The following is a 12,828-nucleotide window of genomic DNA, read 5'->3' on the forward strand; positions in this document are numbered from 1 at the left end:
TTTCTTCTTGAAGAGAATGCTGAGGTTTGCCGTTCAGAAAAGGTGGAACATCTAGTTCCGCGCCGAGTTTTGTCAGGTCTTCGGCAATCGCAAAGCCTCTGTCGGCCGTGACAAAATCTCCCTGCTTCAAAATCCTCATAGACACCATACTCTTCCGATAGTCGGCGGTGATACATTATACGTTGTGCTACGTCACTCACAAAACATACAAACCCCTTTGGTGCGATTCGAATTAAGCCTCTGATGCGCTGTGGTACTTATAGGACGGGAGCGTGCCACTGTGTGTTCTGAGGTCGCTGGGGCTTTGAATAAATACTTATGTGCAATCCAGAATTGCGCGACTTATGGGTATTTGTTTCTAAATTCGTCTGGTCTGTACTTGTCTACTCTTTGTAGCGAAGGCCAGACGGGAGTCTGGTCAAAGTATTCGACCACGAATGTTATCCAGGACGAACAAATTCTCCTGACGGTGCTTTGAGGAATATTGTCCCTGAAAGCCATTATCTCCTCTAGCAGCCTGAGTTGCAGTTCTTTCCGAATTTGTAACATTCGTGAACAAATTTGGAGAAACGGGCGAAGTGTTTGAGCGATTCAAAGCCGATGTAAAATTTAAGTTTATTGCCTCAGAGATAATGGAGCTTGCTACATGCTTATGCTTAAGCATGTAGAAAGCTTGAACATCCTCAAACCGAAGGGAGCAGCATTGAGGCAGTTGACTGTGAGATTGAAGATGGGGTCGATATTGATCACCTTGAAGAAAAGATGAAAAGCGTAGAGCCTTATCACGTGTCAAGCTATACCTTAGCTTTTTTTCGCACTCAGCATTTACTGCTTTCCAAGATCGTTATTTTGTTTCGGAGTTTTTCATTTCCCACGCTAGGTTTCTCAATTTCACTACCGTCTTTATTTTTCTACCCTGAAGAAAAGCGAAAAAAAAAGCAAACAATCTTTGAATATAGTCAACCGTGATTACACAGTTCTTCCGTAAACGAAAATTGCATTAGCATAATTGATCTGAAGCAAAAAGGAAACCAGAAAATATCCTTCTTTATTGTTCAGGGAATTCTGGTTTTGTTTACAGACCTACTCACCCTGTCTTGTTAAAGACTGCTAACGATCAAAATTGCAGTCGGCACCGTAAGGTCATCTCGGTAGCGAATTACTTTTTTTACCTTGACCGGTACCAGTTGCGGATATCTTCTCATTTCACTGAGCAGGGGACATCTCTACCGCCTTGATGAACGCCGGCTTTTTTATGAAAAGGGTGTCAGTGAATTGGCGCGTCATGTTCAATGGCAGGCAGCATAACAATAACAATGGCCACTTTCACATATGTTCGTTGAAAACATTCACAAAGTAATCAGTAACAGGGTGAACGTGCTTCTGAGCAGCGTTGAATGCTTCTGCATGGAGCTTGTTCATTAAAATGCGGCATAAGCACAGTCGAACTGACTATGGAAACTCTGAATGTATAACATTTTAAAGCCTTGCGTTTCATTACTTTTTTTCTCCGCCACGGTTTTTCAATTGTGCAGAATTAACGACCACTCTTCTTTGCATACTTTTTTCACATTAGATAAGCTCCTCCAGGGAGCCTTCATGTGCACTTTGCTAGGGTGATCCCACCCTTTGTAATACCACTCGCCGACAAACCCGCAGCCATTTTGGTCCTCGGCGATAATCCGTGGGCTTATAGCCCTCCCGGAAACAAGCACCTTATCTCACAAGTTCGGAGCAGCGTTGTGGAACCCACGGAGGGAGGATTAGCATTTCCCCCCTCGGATGGGAGGACCGATGGACAGAAAGGCCACTTTCCGGCGCACGGGGAAACAGTGAGAAACAAAATGACGGTGTACGAGGGTGTGGGAAAGGGAAACAGGCATTTGGTATCACTCTATGCGAAGCGCACATGAAGGCACCCTAAGCTCCTCATTTATGGGCACGTTTTCATTCCGCCTGATACTTTTAACAAAAAAGGAGACATACAACAAAATGGTTTATTTAAGCTCGCTTCGCATGAACCAGCTTCATATCCAAGCCTTGTGTGGACCTTGGGATGTTAGCTAAAGTTTGTATAGACGTATTCGAAATTTAACTGCTGGTCAGTCCGAAATTCTGTTGCGCTGCAAAGAGTCCACCAACTTGACCTCAGTGTATTTGACGAAGCCATTGAGGACGACCAGATAAGGTAGGTATATCTTGGAAGGTATTCAATAGGCGTTGTCGGAGAATGAACACGGGACGACGAAGAAGTGTGGAACGGGGTCACACCCAGAAGAAACCCGCCATGATCTCTTTCTGATGAACCGCTACTATCACGTCGGTCAGGTCGTACTTTCTTCAGATCCCAAACATCTAGTGCCGAAACCTGGGATCTAGGAGACGCCCGAGAAAACGAGTGACAGATCCCCATCTGGCAGGCAGGGAACCCAGATAACACCAAGCCTACAGAAAATGGACCGACTGCGGAGTTACAAGTTACAAGCTTTACAGGGTTCCTCGGATGCAACCGCGGGTGAACTCACGGAAAGCTTGAATATCATCAAACTGAAGGAAGCAGCATTGAAGGCAGTTGACTGTGAGATTGAAGATGGGGTTGATATTGATCACCTTGAAGAAAAGATAAAAAGCGTAGAGGCTTATCACGTGTCAATCTGCCGTTTACGGACAAGAGCCACGCTCAAGCTGGATGCCCTGCGCACGCCTAACATCGCATCAAATGCTCTGGAACGATTATAAGATCGGGACCAAGGTAATCTAAGGTCAAGGACGATAGCTATTAAACCTCTAAGACTAGAGATCCGAAAGTTCGAAGGAGACCTTCATAGCTGGAATCTTTTCTGGGGTCAATTTGAAGAGGCTATACTCAACACCCCTGACCTGTTAAAAGATGAAACAAAAGGTCTGGTCACTTAGTGCTAATACCAGCGCGAGATGTGTTACCATTGCGCCACACCGGAGATCAGCCCGTTTTTTTTTTTTTTTTTAAAAGATATTGAGGTTAAAGCTTAAAATGAAACTCACCTTTTTTTTGCTCCACCAGAAACGCTTCCGCTGCGGAAGGCCTGGTAAGTTTGTCCGTATAGCCCCCTGCCCAATGGTACAAAAATAGTAGCCACACAATCGGCCACTTTTTATGCAAAAGAATTAACTGTACCATGAAGCGGAGCTGGCGACGTTTGTAATCGCGAAAAAACGAGACCTAAAAAACCGTAACCGCGAAACACGGCACCTGAAGTGGCTCCGACACATCATATCAGATGTTTTGTCACGGAAGCCGGTGCGGCCGCTCGAGGTCAATGCAGACGCGCTTCAGAAATGAAACACAAAGAAAAAAAAACAGCAACGGAATTCTTCGTCCCGGAAGCCGCCGTGAAGTCGGCCAGGTTCGCGGGGCTTGCGCAGTGGAGGAGCGGGATGTCACCGCCCCAGCGCCGTGTGCGATAGGAACGCATCGGGCGCTGCCTGTAGGAATACGTTGCGTGTAAGAATGCTTTCGCATTCCTACATGAAAGGAGTCTTAAGTAGATCTGCCTATTTTTTTTCTTCCCCATGAACCAGTAAGTTTTGTATTTTAAACGATGACTTTTGCCCAGAGCTTCTAGATATATGAATTTTTTTTTTTTAAATTTGTGCAATAATATGCTTGGCATAAAAATTATTGCGATAGCATTTAAGTATGCAGCAGCTATTGCAACTCGGAATTTTCTTAGGAGCCATACCCAGTGAGATAAAATATAAAAGGCCAAAGCTCTGCCGGACAACAGCTTTGGTTTGTGACACCTCAGCAAAAGTACAAGGTTGACTCTTACCAGTCTGAGGTCGCCGAACGAGAACCAGATGCCGATTAACTATCCGATAATCGCAAACTTTACGAAAAACGAAGTGTTGGGACTAAAAGGCTTATGCCTAAGGGACCAGCGCATTCAAAGATATAGGCACACCAACGCCGCGACGGTGTGTTCATTATTTCCGTGGCAAATTTCCTCACAACGACTAGTAAGAGGTGCATGTTTGCGCTTCAACACATTCTCGTACAGCGAGGTTTGTCTTGTACCGCATTAGCCTGATTGAAAATTGCGATAGGCGAGACAACCTTCTTATAAAACTGGAGTACTAGTGTCAGTGGCTGTTCTCGAGGATAAAATCGAATGCACGTCGTGAGCTGGCATGGCGTTCGCCGTACTCACTTCGCAGTTGCAGGGTTTTCGCTGACTTCCCATGCCAGAAAAGTCTTAATTGTTTTGTTATTCGCTGTGTCTGATATGTATCGACCAGAGCAAAGGGGTACCTATTGCATCGCGCGTAAGTGTGGAGCAATCTACGCGACATGAGCAATTTTGGTGCAGACGAGTAGCAGAGGACAGATGCACAGTCTGGAGAAACCGAAAGCGAAACTGCCCGTTGACCGTCTTCGGCTCCCGGAGTGCACCTGAACTGCTAGGGACGCTGCTATTGCGCATTTTGTCCATGGGACTTTTCTACTCGATGGTGTCGGATTTTCGGCCGTGCTGTGTCCTCACCAATAAACGCTATATCTTACACTATGGACTAGGGAAAGACTTCCACCCTGTATCCGAAGTGGCACCTTGCGTAGTACCTTCAGGAGCTTTACGTAGTCTTCGGCAATGTTGTGGCTAACAAAGGCATCGTGCACCCGGAAGTTGAGGAGTCCATAGTGGCGCAGTTTGAAACTCCAGAAATCCTTGACCGCGTCCTGACCGGCGGCTGTGTTCAGGTCTCTGTAAGCATCGGATTCTTTGCTGCAAAAGTAAAACTGAAGTTACTTCGCGTGAAACAATTCGTGTTTCAAGGTCGCGTTCTAAGCACAGTTCACTGTTAACGTCGTACAATAAATATGTTATCAAAATACGCTGCTACATGACGACGCTGTCACTTTTTGGGCGATTCTCCTGCCTACTCTAACCTCCTCCTAATAAACGCTAAATCTTTTTTTTTTCGTTTTTAACAAACGTTTAACGGTCAGACAAACGACACCCATCTAATTCTTGAACCATGCAGTTACTCTGGTATATGCCTAATTGGGCTATTAAAACGTATTTGTGTATGCCTCAGTACGTTACAGTTAGCGGATTAAATATCTAGCCAAAAAAGAAAACTTCTCGACAGGCTCATACTAAACGTGACTCCTTTTTGAGAAGGTTGTAGTTGCGCCCTAATATGTGGGCCCTTATCACCGTTAAACTATTTGACAAAGTTTCGCTGTGTGCAGGAAGCCTCTTACAATCGTATTTATATTTTTTTTTTTTTAAAGTATGTCGCATAAACTTCTACTTATGACAAAACCCAATCAAGTCTGCTCTACGTAAGCCTTAGAGAGGTAGCACCTATTAGTTTAGGTTCAAAGCGGGGAACCTCCTGATATACTCTTTCCCATACATCGAGTGTCTGCTTTCCCGCAAACGACCTGTAAAAGCCAATCACTGCAATCTACCGATGAAGATCGGCGGAGGACGAGGCTGACATTACATTTAGACCTGAAAAAATGGTCTGTGCTGCGGCACTGAGAATGGTGTTTCAGCAGCCTCAGTGTGGCTGCGCAGACTTTCTCCTTTCAGTTAGGTTCGCAGAGCCTCCTCCAAAGATTGCAGCGAGTGGCTCTTCGAAGTGCTCCAGGAAATAGAATAAAATATTGCTACAGAAATCAGACAAAAACCCACACACATAGCAGTGCGGTTAGAAGGAATTGCACACCGTCTAAAACACGCAGCTCCAAATGTTTTCGGCCTGTCACCGATATCTATATACGATACGGAATCCAAGCGACTCCTGAAGCCTACCCATGATCGATCCCTAGTCCGTATTCCGTTGAAACGCTGTGGTTCTTGGCGTAGCCCAGAAACCACTGTAATACAGCGGCGCTCCTGTCGAGGAAAGTACCCTTTCCGGGGGCGTACAACAGGTTAAAGAAGATGATGTCACAGACACCATCCTGGGGTCCCGGGACAACTTGTTTGTTGAGAGTGCATAAGATTGGCTTGCTGGGGAGCTTAAAAGCTGAAAAATAAAGCAACACACTAATAAGGAAAAACAATGCATGTTTTGAATGCTTTGATACCTGCAATTATGACTAATTATTTAAAAATAAACCAGTACAACGTACTGAGAAATTGCTATCCGACCAACTGATAAGGCCTATAGTAAGGTCTAAGAGTTAACAGTGAAATAAAAATCATTGTAAGAAAGATTATGTTGATTACTGCATATTACAAAAGCGTCATCTTCCAGGCAGCGACACCGTACCCCTGCCGTCATGTCGAGGTGCCGGATTATGGATCGAAGTTTGGAGAGAAGTTGCTCCTTCGTCTTCCACTTCTTAAGCGATTAGCTTTCTTAGGACCTCCAAGTCACTTTCAGATATGTTCTTTGTTTTTTCGACCCGCAAGTTTTAGCGCGATATTTATGCCATATTACTTCAAGTCGAATGACCCTTACAAGAATCCAGTTTCCCCGCTGGCTTTAGCGGCAAAATTGACGCCACGCTACCTCAGCACCAATTCAGTTTTTACGCTAAAATTACAACTGGAAAAATGAGATCACATGTCTATGTCGCGCCATTGGATTTGATGCATAATTTATATAATTATAATTAATTCAAAAAGTTCCCAAAAAACAGTTAGCTTCAAAGGTCAACAATTTACTAGAAATTCACTAAGGTGATTGAGGCTAGCGGCTGCCCTTAGTAATGCGTGGGGTGTTCAACTGATGGGTTGTCAAGCAATATATATCGACGCAAACCCTCCGATATAGCTTAATCAAAAAGTGCATAACCTTGAGCCTCAAGGCAGAAATACACCAATGTGTAATGCAAATGTAAAATTATTAAAAGGAAAGAAGCATAAGAAACTCAATTATGCTCCGGATCGAATGGGATATCTCCCCTAAGCGGGTCGGAGATCGGTAAGTTAAAATGTAACATTTTATTTCGAATGGCAGGTACATAATTATAGAAAAACAAGGGCCCATTTTGTTAATGGACTTTCTCTGAACGGAATCGAGCCTGACGGCTCGCTTTCTAAATCGTGTATGCACGTTCATGCTCTGTAGCTGAAATGCCACCGCCACTAAGAGAAAAAAAAATGAAGGGTACATATAACATGATTTGAATTTGGAAGCAGTTCAATGGTTTGATAGATTATAGCCTCTCCCAAGGAGCGCACAAACCAGAAGCAATTGTCTTTCAGAGCTAAAGAAAATGCAAGACGTTAACAACACGCTGTAAGGCCGAAATAGAGCGCAGCTCTTGCGGAGGAGGAGGGAAGCGTACTGAGGGACGGGTATACCCTTCCTCCCTCCTCGTCACCTCCTAATCTTGCCTGTTACTCCTCCTCCCCTCCCCCTCTCTCCTCCGCCTCCCTTCCTCTGCCTCTCCTCCTCCTTCACCTCCTCCTCCTCCCCTTTCTTCAACCTCCTCTCTTGTCTCCTCCACCTCCCTCCTCCCTCCTCCTCCCCTCCTCCTCGCCGCTCAAGCCCGAAATGGCTGCCCGAGAGCTTGGCTCTAAAATGTAGAATCAGAGCAAATGTTTTGGCAGGTTGACATTTTTTTGATTGGGTAAAACCGTGGTGTATAGTGGAAACGGCGTTGCATATCCAGCGAAGCTTTACGCCCATAACGTACAAAACCAACGTACGTATTTGTTCTACCAATGTACATTAATGTTTGCTCCGCGAGGTTCCAATTTACGTCCTGGATGAAAACCCCATTATTAATTTAAATCTTGCACCGGCACAACTCTCGCTGAGTTTAAGACATTAAGGGGCTTTATCAACTTTTAATTTCTTTCTGGTCTTTCAGTTTCCTGCCTCCAGGGTTTTTTAATTATTTACTTTTGGCGGAGAGGTATCACGTAAGGCTACTGAACGAAATGTCGCAGACAAGACGTGACCCCCGCGAAGTCACGAGGACCACGTGACGTCATGAGGGTGACGTGACCTCATGGATAAGCCGACGGCGACGTCGCTCAAGCCGGGGACTGGCGCCTAAGAGCTGCGGTCTAAAAAAAGAAAACACTTTCGATGAAAAGAGACCGCGAAGCACGCTGCTCTCCTCATTCACCAGTGGATGTAATTCCCACTTTTTGCGAGTTCTCAAACCAAATAAGTATTAATATTGAAAAATAATAATACATTTCAGCGCTAAGTGCAACTATATTATTATGAACACAAATTCAATTGAAGGAAACTCGCTTGACTTGACGAACCGCGGAAACTCACGCTGCTATCCTCCCCTTCTCGCGAGACAACTAAGAAATGTGGACAGGTGTCCTCCCTCCTCTCGTCTTCAACGGGCCGTTTTAACATTGGACGACATAGCAAAGTTGACTGCAAGGCTCGTGTATCGTAGTCTTCCCGCTCACCCGGTAATACCCACGCCCCTAGAGAAACTATTATTGGAGTAGCGCTTGTATGGATCCCTACCGCCGCAATGGTTCCAAAAGTCGCCCTAGTGCGGCGCCACCCGCCTCACGAAACTTTAGCGCTGGATGTTGATACTCCGTTTCATGCTTAGTATACAAAGCTGTCCAAGCTATTACGCCAGAATGGGGCTTCGCCTATGGTTTGGTTTGCGCGTGAACGCATGCAAATTATCTAAGAGATCACACCCCATTCACACGCCAGCAGCTTTGACAGAGTTGTATACAAAGCATGAAACAGAGTACAGCTCAACTGGTCCGTGTGGCGAAATTTAACGAAAAAAGAAAGAACACGTTGGATGCGGTAATGTACCTTGCTCTTGAGCGTTGCCCAGGCGCGATGGAACGTTAAGCAAATAACGATGGCTCATTCAAAATGATGGCCATTACAAAAAAAAAAAAAAAAGGCAGGGGAAAAACGCGCTGCGGTGAAGGGTTTCTCACCTAATGCGGGCAGCGCAGCGCGGCACAGGACGCTGCCAGGTTTGTCATCTGCCGTGCACAGAAACCTAATACGAATGCAGATAACCTGGTTCGTGAAAGCAGTAGTGCAGTAGCAGCAGACAACAAGGAAGCGACCGTCAACTTTCCCTTGTTGCCTCACGCGCGCCGCGAGATGGTGCGCGCCACTTTTCAAAAAAAGATCCCTTATATCTGCCGGTAATCGCTTAATTAGACGACGAAAAAGTTGATTTTGATTTTTAACTGTGTTTATAAAAACACTTAAAGGACTCCGACATACCTTATACATAAATAACCCATTTCATGACAAACATTGGAAGATCTCAAACGACCATATGGCCTATGGTTCGACACAGGGGTCTCAAACACGCGGCCCACGGGCTGCCTGCGGCCCGCCACTTTCTCGGACGCTGCCCGCAAATAACCAACGGCTGTGATCCCCTCGTTCCAACGCCTCGAGCGCCAAATACGCCTTTAATAATAGTTTCTTTCTTTTGTCGTCATTTCAGTCTAGCTTAAAGGTAACTCTGTTTATCTAAGTTGCTCATGCATTTTGCATTATTCTGTTTACTTTAGTGCTGAGTATTGGTTCGTCCATATATTTCCTTATTATCCCTTTCCTACGCAAATCAAGCGAAATAGCATTACCGCTACTGTTCTACAATTGCGAGGTCTTTTCTGAAAAGGGCACTTCGGCTACACAAAGTTTCCCTCAGCAGGAGCAAAGCAAATGCCAAAAATAAGGCTTCGAACGTGGGCTTCCGTTCTTTCGATAAATACCTTTAAACTACAGGTATTTTGTTATAATGTTATTTGAAAAACCGTCAGGAAAGCAAAAACTGCCGTATGAAGAGATATCGTTTATGCCTTTTGAGCCGTTGAGCGACAGGGCAAGAACGGTCTTCTTGCTTTCGTTTTAATGAAAGCTGCCAACGAATTAGTGTTTTAAATCGTATAGCATCAACGTTGGCCCAAAGTAGTCGTATATAACATTGAACGCTAAAGATGGCAAAACGATTACCTTAGATAAAGCAGGAAGCACAAGGCTTAAAAAACCACTAGGGTGTCGCCGGGGCAGTCGTCTGCTTTGCAACGCTGAACAACACCGCTGCAACCCCCCCCCCCTTCCCCCCCCCCCCCCCCCCCCGGCGTTGGCCCTCAGCCCCTTTTCGGGGTGGACATTCTGACCCTATTACTCAAATGAGATTTAGGCCGCGGATCGAACGCGTTGCATGCCCATCGCTTGAAGGACTTGGATGAGTAGTTAATTTTTCCACTTCCTTTACAACTTCTCCTTCGAATGTTTTATTTAAAAAACGTAATTTTGTATTCCTTTAACTTAATTATATTTTTAACTAATTGTGCCTTTCGCCAACACACATATGAAGTGTTTCTTCTTTGGGGAATCCGTTTATTACTGAATTCTTTTTTTTAATTGCACTATTTTTTTGTTTTTTTTATATAAGGCCCCCATCAGTTCCTTTTTCGCATTTTTTTATTAAGCAGGTCAATGCAAAGCATGTGAAAATAATGTAATGCTATATGTTTTAGAGAGATAACTACTAACAGACATTCGTCGCAAAAACATGGAAATAGACATTTATTGAAATCATATTTTTGATTTATGTGTTTCAAATACTCTCGCGTACCTGCAAAATAAACTGCTATTACTTTCGCGCGTTCCGGAACTTGCACTGCTTTTCGTTCGGTTGTTGGCGAAAGTGCTAACGCTCCTACTCTCGAGATTTGCTCCACCACGGAGTTCTGAGCTGGGAGAAGCCTCCCCTGGGGGCGCATAATTTCCTGGCACTTACGTTTCGTTGTAGTAGACGCCGTGGTTGTTGCCATTGTTGTCGCCTTTGTTGTCGCTCTTGTTGTTCGTGTTGTCGCTGTTGTTGTCCTTCTTGTTGTCGCACGTGTTGTTGTTTTTGTTGTTGTAGCCCTTGTTGTCGCTCTTGTTGTTCTTGTTGTCGCTGTTGTCGTGCTTTTTGTTGTCGCACGTGTTGTTGTTTTCGTTGTCGCTGTTGTTCTTCTCGTTGTCACCATTGTTGTACTTCTCGTTGTTCTTGCCGTCGAGGTTCTTGTTGTCGCGGATGTGGTCGCTCTTGTGGTGCTTCGGGTTGTCGCCTTTGTTGTCGGTATTGTTGTCGTTCTTGTTGTGGATGGTGTTGTCGCTTTGGTTGTCGTTGTTGTTTTCGTTCTTGTTGTGGATGGTGTTGTCGCTTTGGTTGTCGTTGTTGTTTTCGTTCTTGTTGTGGATGGTGTTGTCGCTTTGGTTGTCGTTGTTGTTGCTGCTGTGGTTGATGCCATTACCGTTTCCACAGCTGTGGAAGTACCTGTCATGCAACGGCCAGAACAAACTTGTTTGGAACAATTCACACATTCACAGTCAACTTCGCGTGACTGAAACAAGTCCGAAAGTATAATAGCCATAAAATAAGTATTTTTATTTATTCCCGAAAGTATAATCGCCATAAAATAAAATATTGAACGAACACCCAAAAAGCACAAAGCCATTGGTTGTGGTTTGGCTCTAATTAAAAATAAAGCTTCCTCCATTTGATGTTCTGTAGATTTCTAACATGTGACAAAAAAGTGGGCTATTATAGGAACTCAGCAAATGATGTTGACAATTAATAAACTTTATGATTTCTGGGAATGCCACAGAGGACGTGATTATATGAAAAAGAGTCACGAAATAAAACATTTTGCAGAGGATAACGCGAAGTGATGCGAAGGGACAGCGTTAGCTATTTCGACATTTTGATGATCTTGCGTCGTGATTGAGTGGAAAGTCAGGTAATGCTGCGACGTGCGCTGTTTCGCGTAAACCATGACCAATCACTAGGGCCATGCATATCCGCGAATTACGGTGCTGAACTGGCGGAAGGGGGTTAAATTGTATCATGTCCGGCGGATAGCGGATGCAGATCAGATTACGATATCCGCGGGTGCAAATCAACATTTCTGCCAAGGTAGCCCATAAACGTGCGCGACCGCACAGTGTAGAGGGAATAAGAGAGTGATACTATGAAGGTGCATCACCGAATATTTTCGGGGAGCAAACTACTTCCTTGGATAGAAGCTGCCATTCGGGGTAGAGAAGTGTTCTTTACGCTAAGAAATAGTTGATTCTGACCAAAGATCGCTTTAAGACGTTCTTTCTCGCCGAGAATGCTGCTTCGGGAAAAGATTAAAGAAACCAGGGGCATCCGTCGTCCCTGGAAAGCGTGTTCTTTTTTTGCCAAGGAAAGAGCTGAAAACGTTCATTCAGCAAAACAAACAGTGATCGTACAAGCCACAAGAAAGTAGGACAAGCCTGCAAGTTGCTTCTTCGTCTAGAAGTAGATCGAGGAGAGTGAATTCGATCCTCTGGAGTGGCTGAACTTGCGTCGGTACGAGTTTCCGCACTTCCATCTTGTAGCCCAGTTAATGCATATCATCCCAGCATAAAATGCATTAGCAGAGAAGCTTTTTTTTAGCGGGTAATACTTTAAGGCTGACGCCCCACGGCGGCCACCTTGAAGATAGAAACATTTTCCAAACTTCGGGTGAATTCATGATTAAAAACATTCAGCCTTTCCACTCTGGTGAAGGAGGAAGACCAGCGAAGCTGTACTATGGTCAGACGACCTCGAGGAAGACTTCTAGGACGACCTCAAGGACAACTTCTAATACGACCTCGAGGACGACTCCTTGAGAACGACATCAGGAAAGACATCTAGACGACCTCAAGGACGACGTTTAGAACAACCTCAGGGACGACGTCTAGAATGACCTCAAAGACGACTCCTAGGACGATTTTGAATACAATGTTTAGGATGACCTCAAGGACGCCTTCTAAGATGGCCTCGAGGACGACGTGTAGGACGACCTCAAGGATAACTTCTAGTACGATTTCGAGGACAAACTCTCGAACAACCTGAAGGAC

General features: G+C 44.8%; 1 protein-coding gene across 1 annotated transcript; it reads right to left on the bottom strand.

Annotated features, from left to right (window-relative positions):
* Window positions 1-2,487: 2,487 nt before the first annotated feature.
* Window positions 2,488-11,280, bottom strand: LOC121834067 (glycosyltransferase-like protein gnt13). Its single transcript, XM_042287807.1, has 3 exons — window positions 10,712-11,280; window positions 4,601-4,763; window positions 2,488-2,610 (listed from the first exon to the last, which is right to left on the bottom strand). The coding sequence occupies exons 1-3, from the start codon at window positions 11,278-11,280 to the stop codon at window positions 2,488-2,490; spliced, it is 855 nt and encodes a 284-aa protein (XP_042143741.1).
* Window positions 11,281-12,828: the final 1,548 nt, after the last annotated feature.

The sequence above is a fragment of the Ixodes scapularis genome, unplaced genomic scaffold (assembly GCF_016920785.2).
Source record: "Ixodes scapularis isolate PalLabHiFi unplaced genomic scaffold, ASM1692078v2 ptg000378l_1__unscaffolded, whole genome shotgun sequence".
Taxonomy (NCBI): Eukaryota; Metazoa; Arthropoda; class Arachnida; order Ixodida; family Ixodidae; genus Ixodes; species Ixodes scapularis.

Excerpts from the sequence above, each read along its gene's own strand:
- LOC121834067 (XM_042287807.1), bottom strand. The coding sequence starts at position 11,280 with ATGTGTGAATTGTTCCAAACAAGTTTGTTCTGGCCGTTGCATGACAGG. Across the intron at positions 4,764-10,711 it reads GGCGTCTACTACAACGAAAC|CAAAGAATCCGATGCTTACA; the intron begins GTAAGTGCCAGG and ends TTACTTTTGCAG. Across the intron at positions 2,611-4,600 it reads ACTACGTAAAGCTCCTGAAG|GTGATCAATATCAACCCCAT; the intron begins GTACTACGCAAG and ends CTTTTCTTCAAG.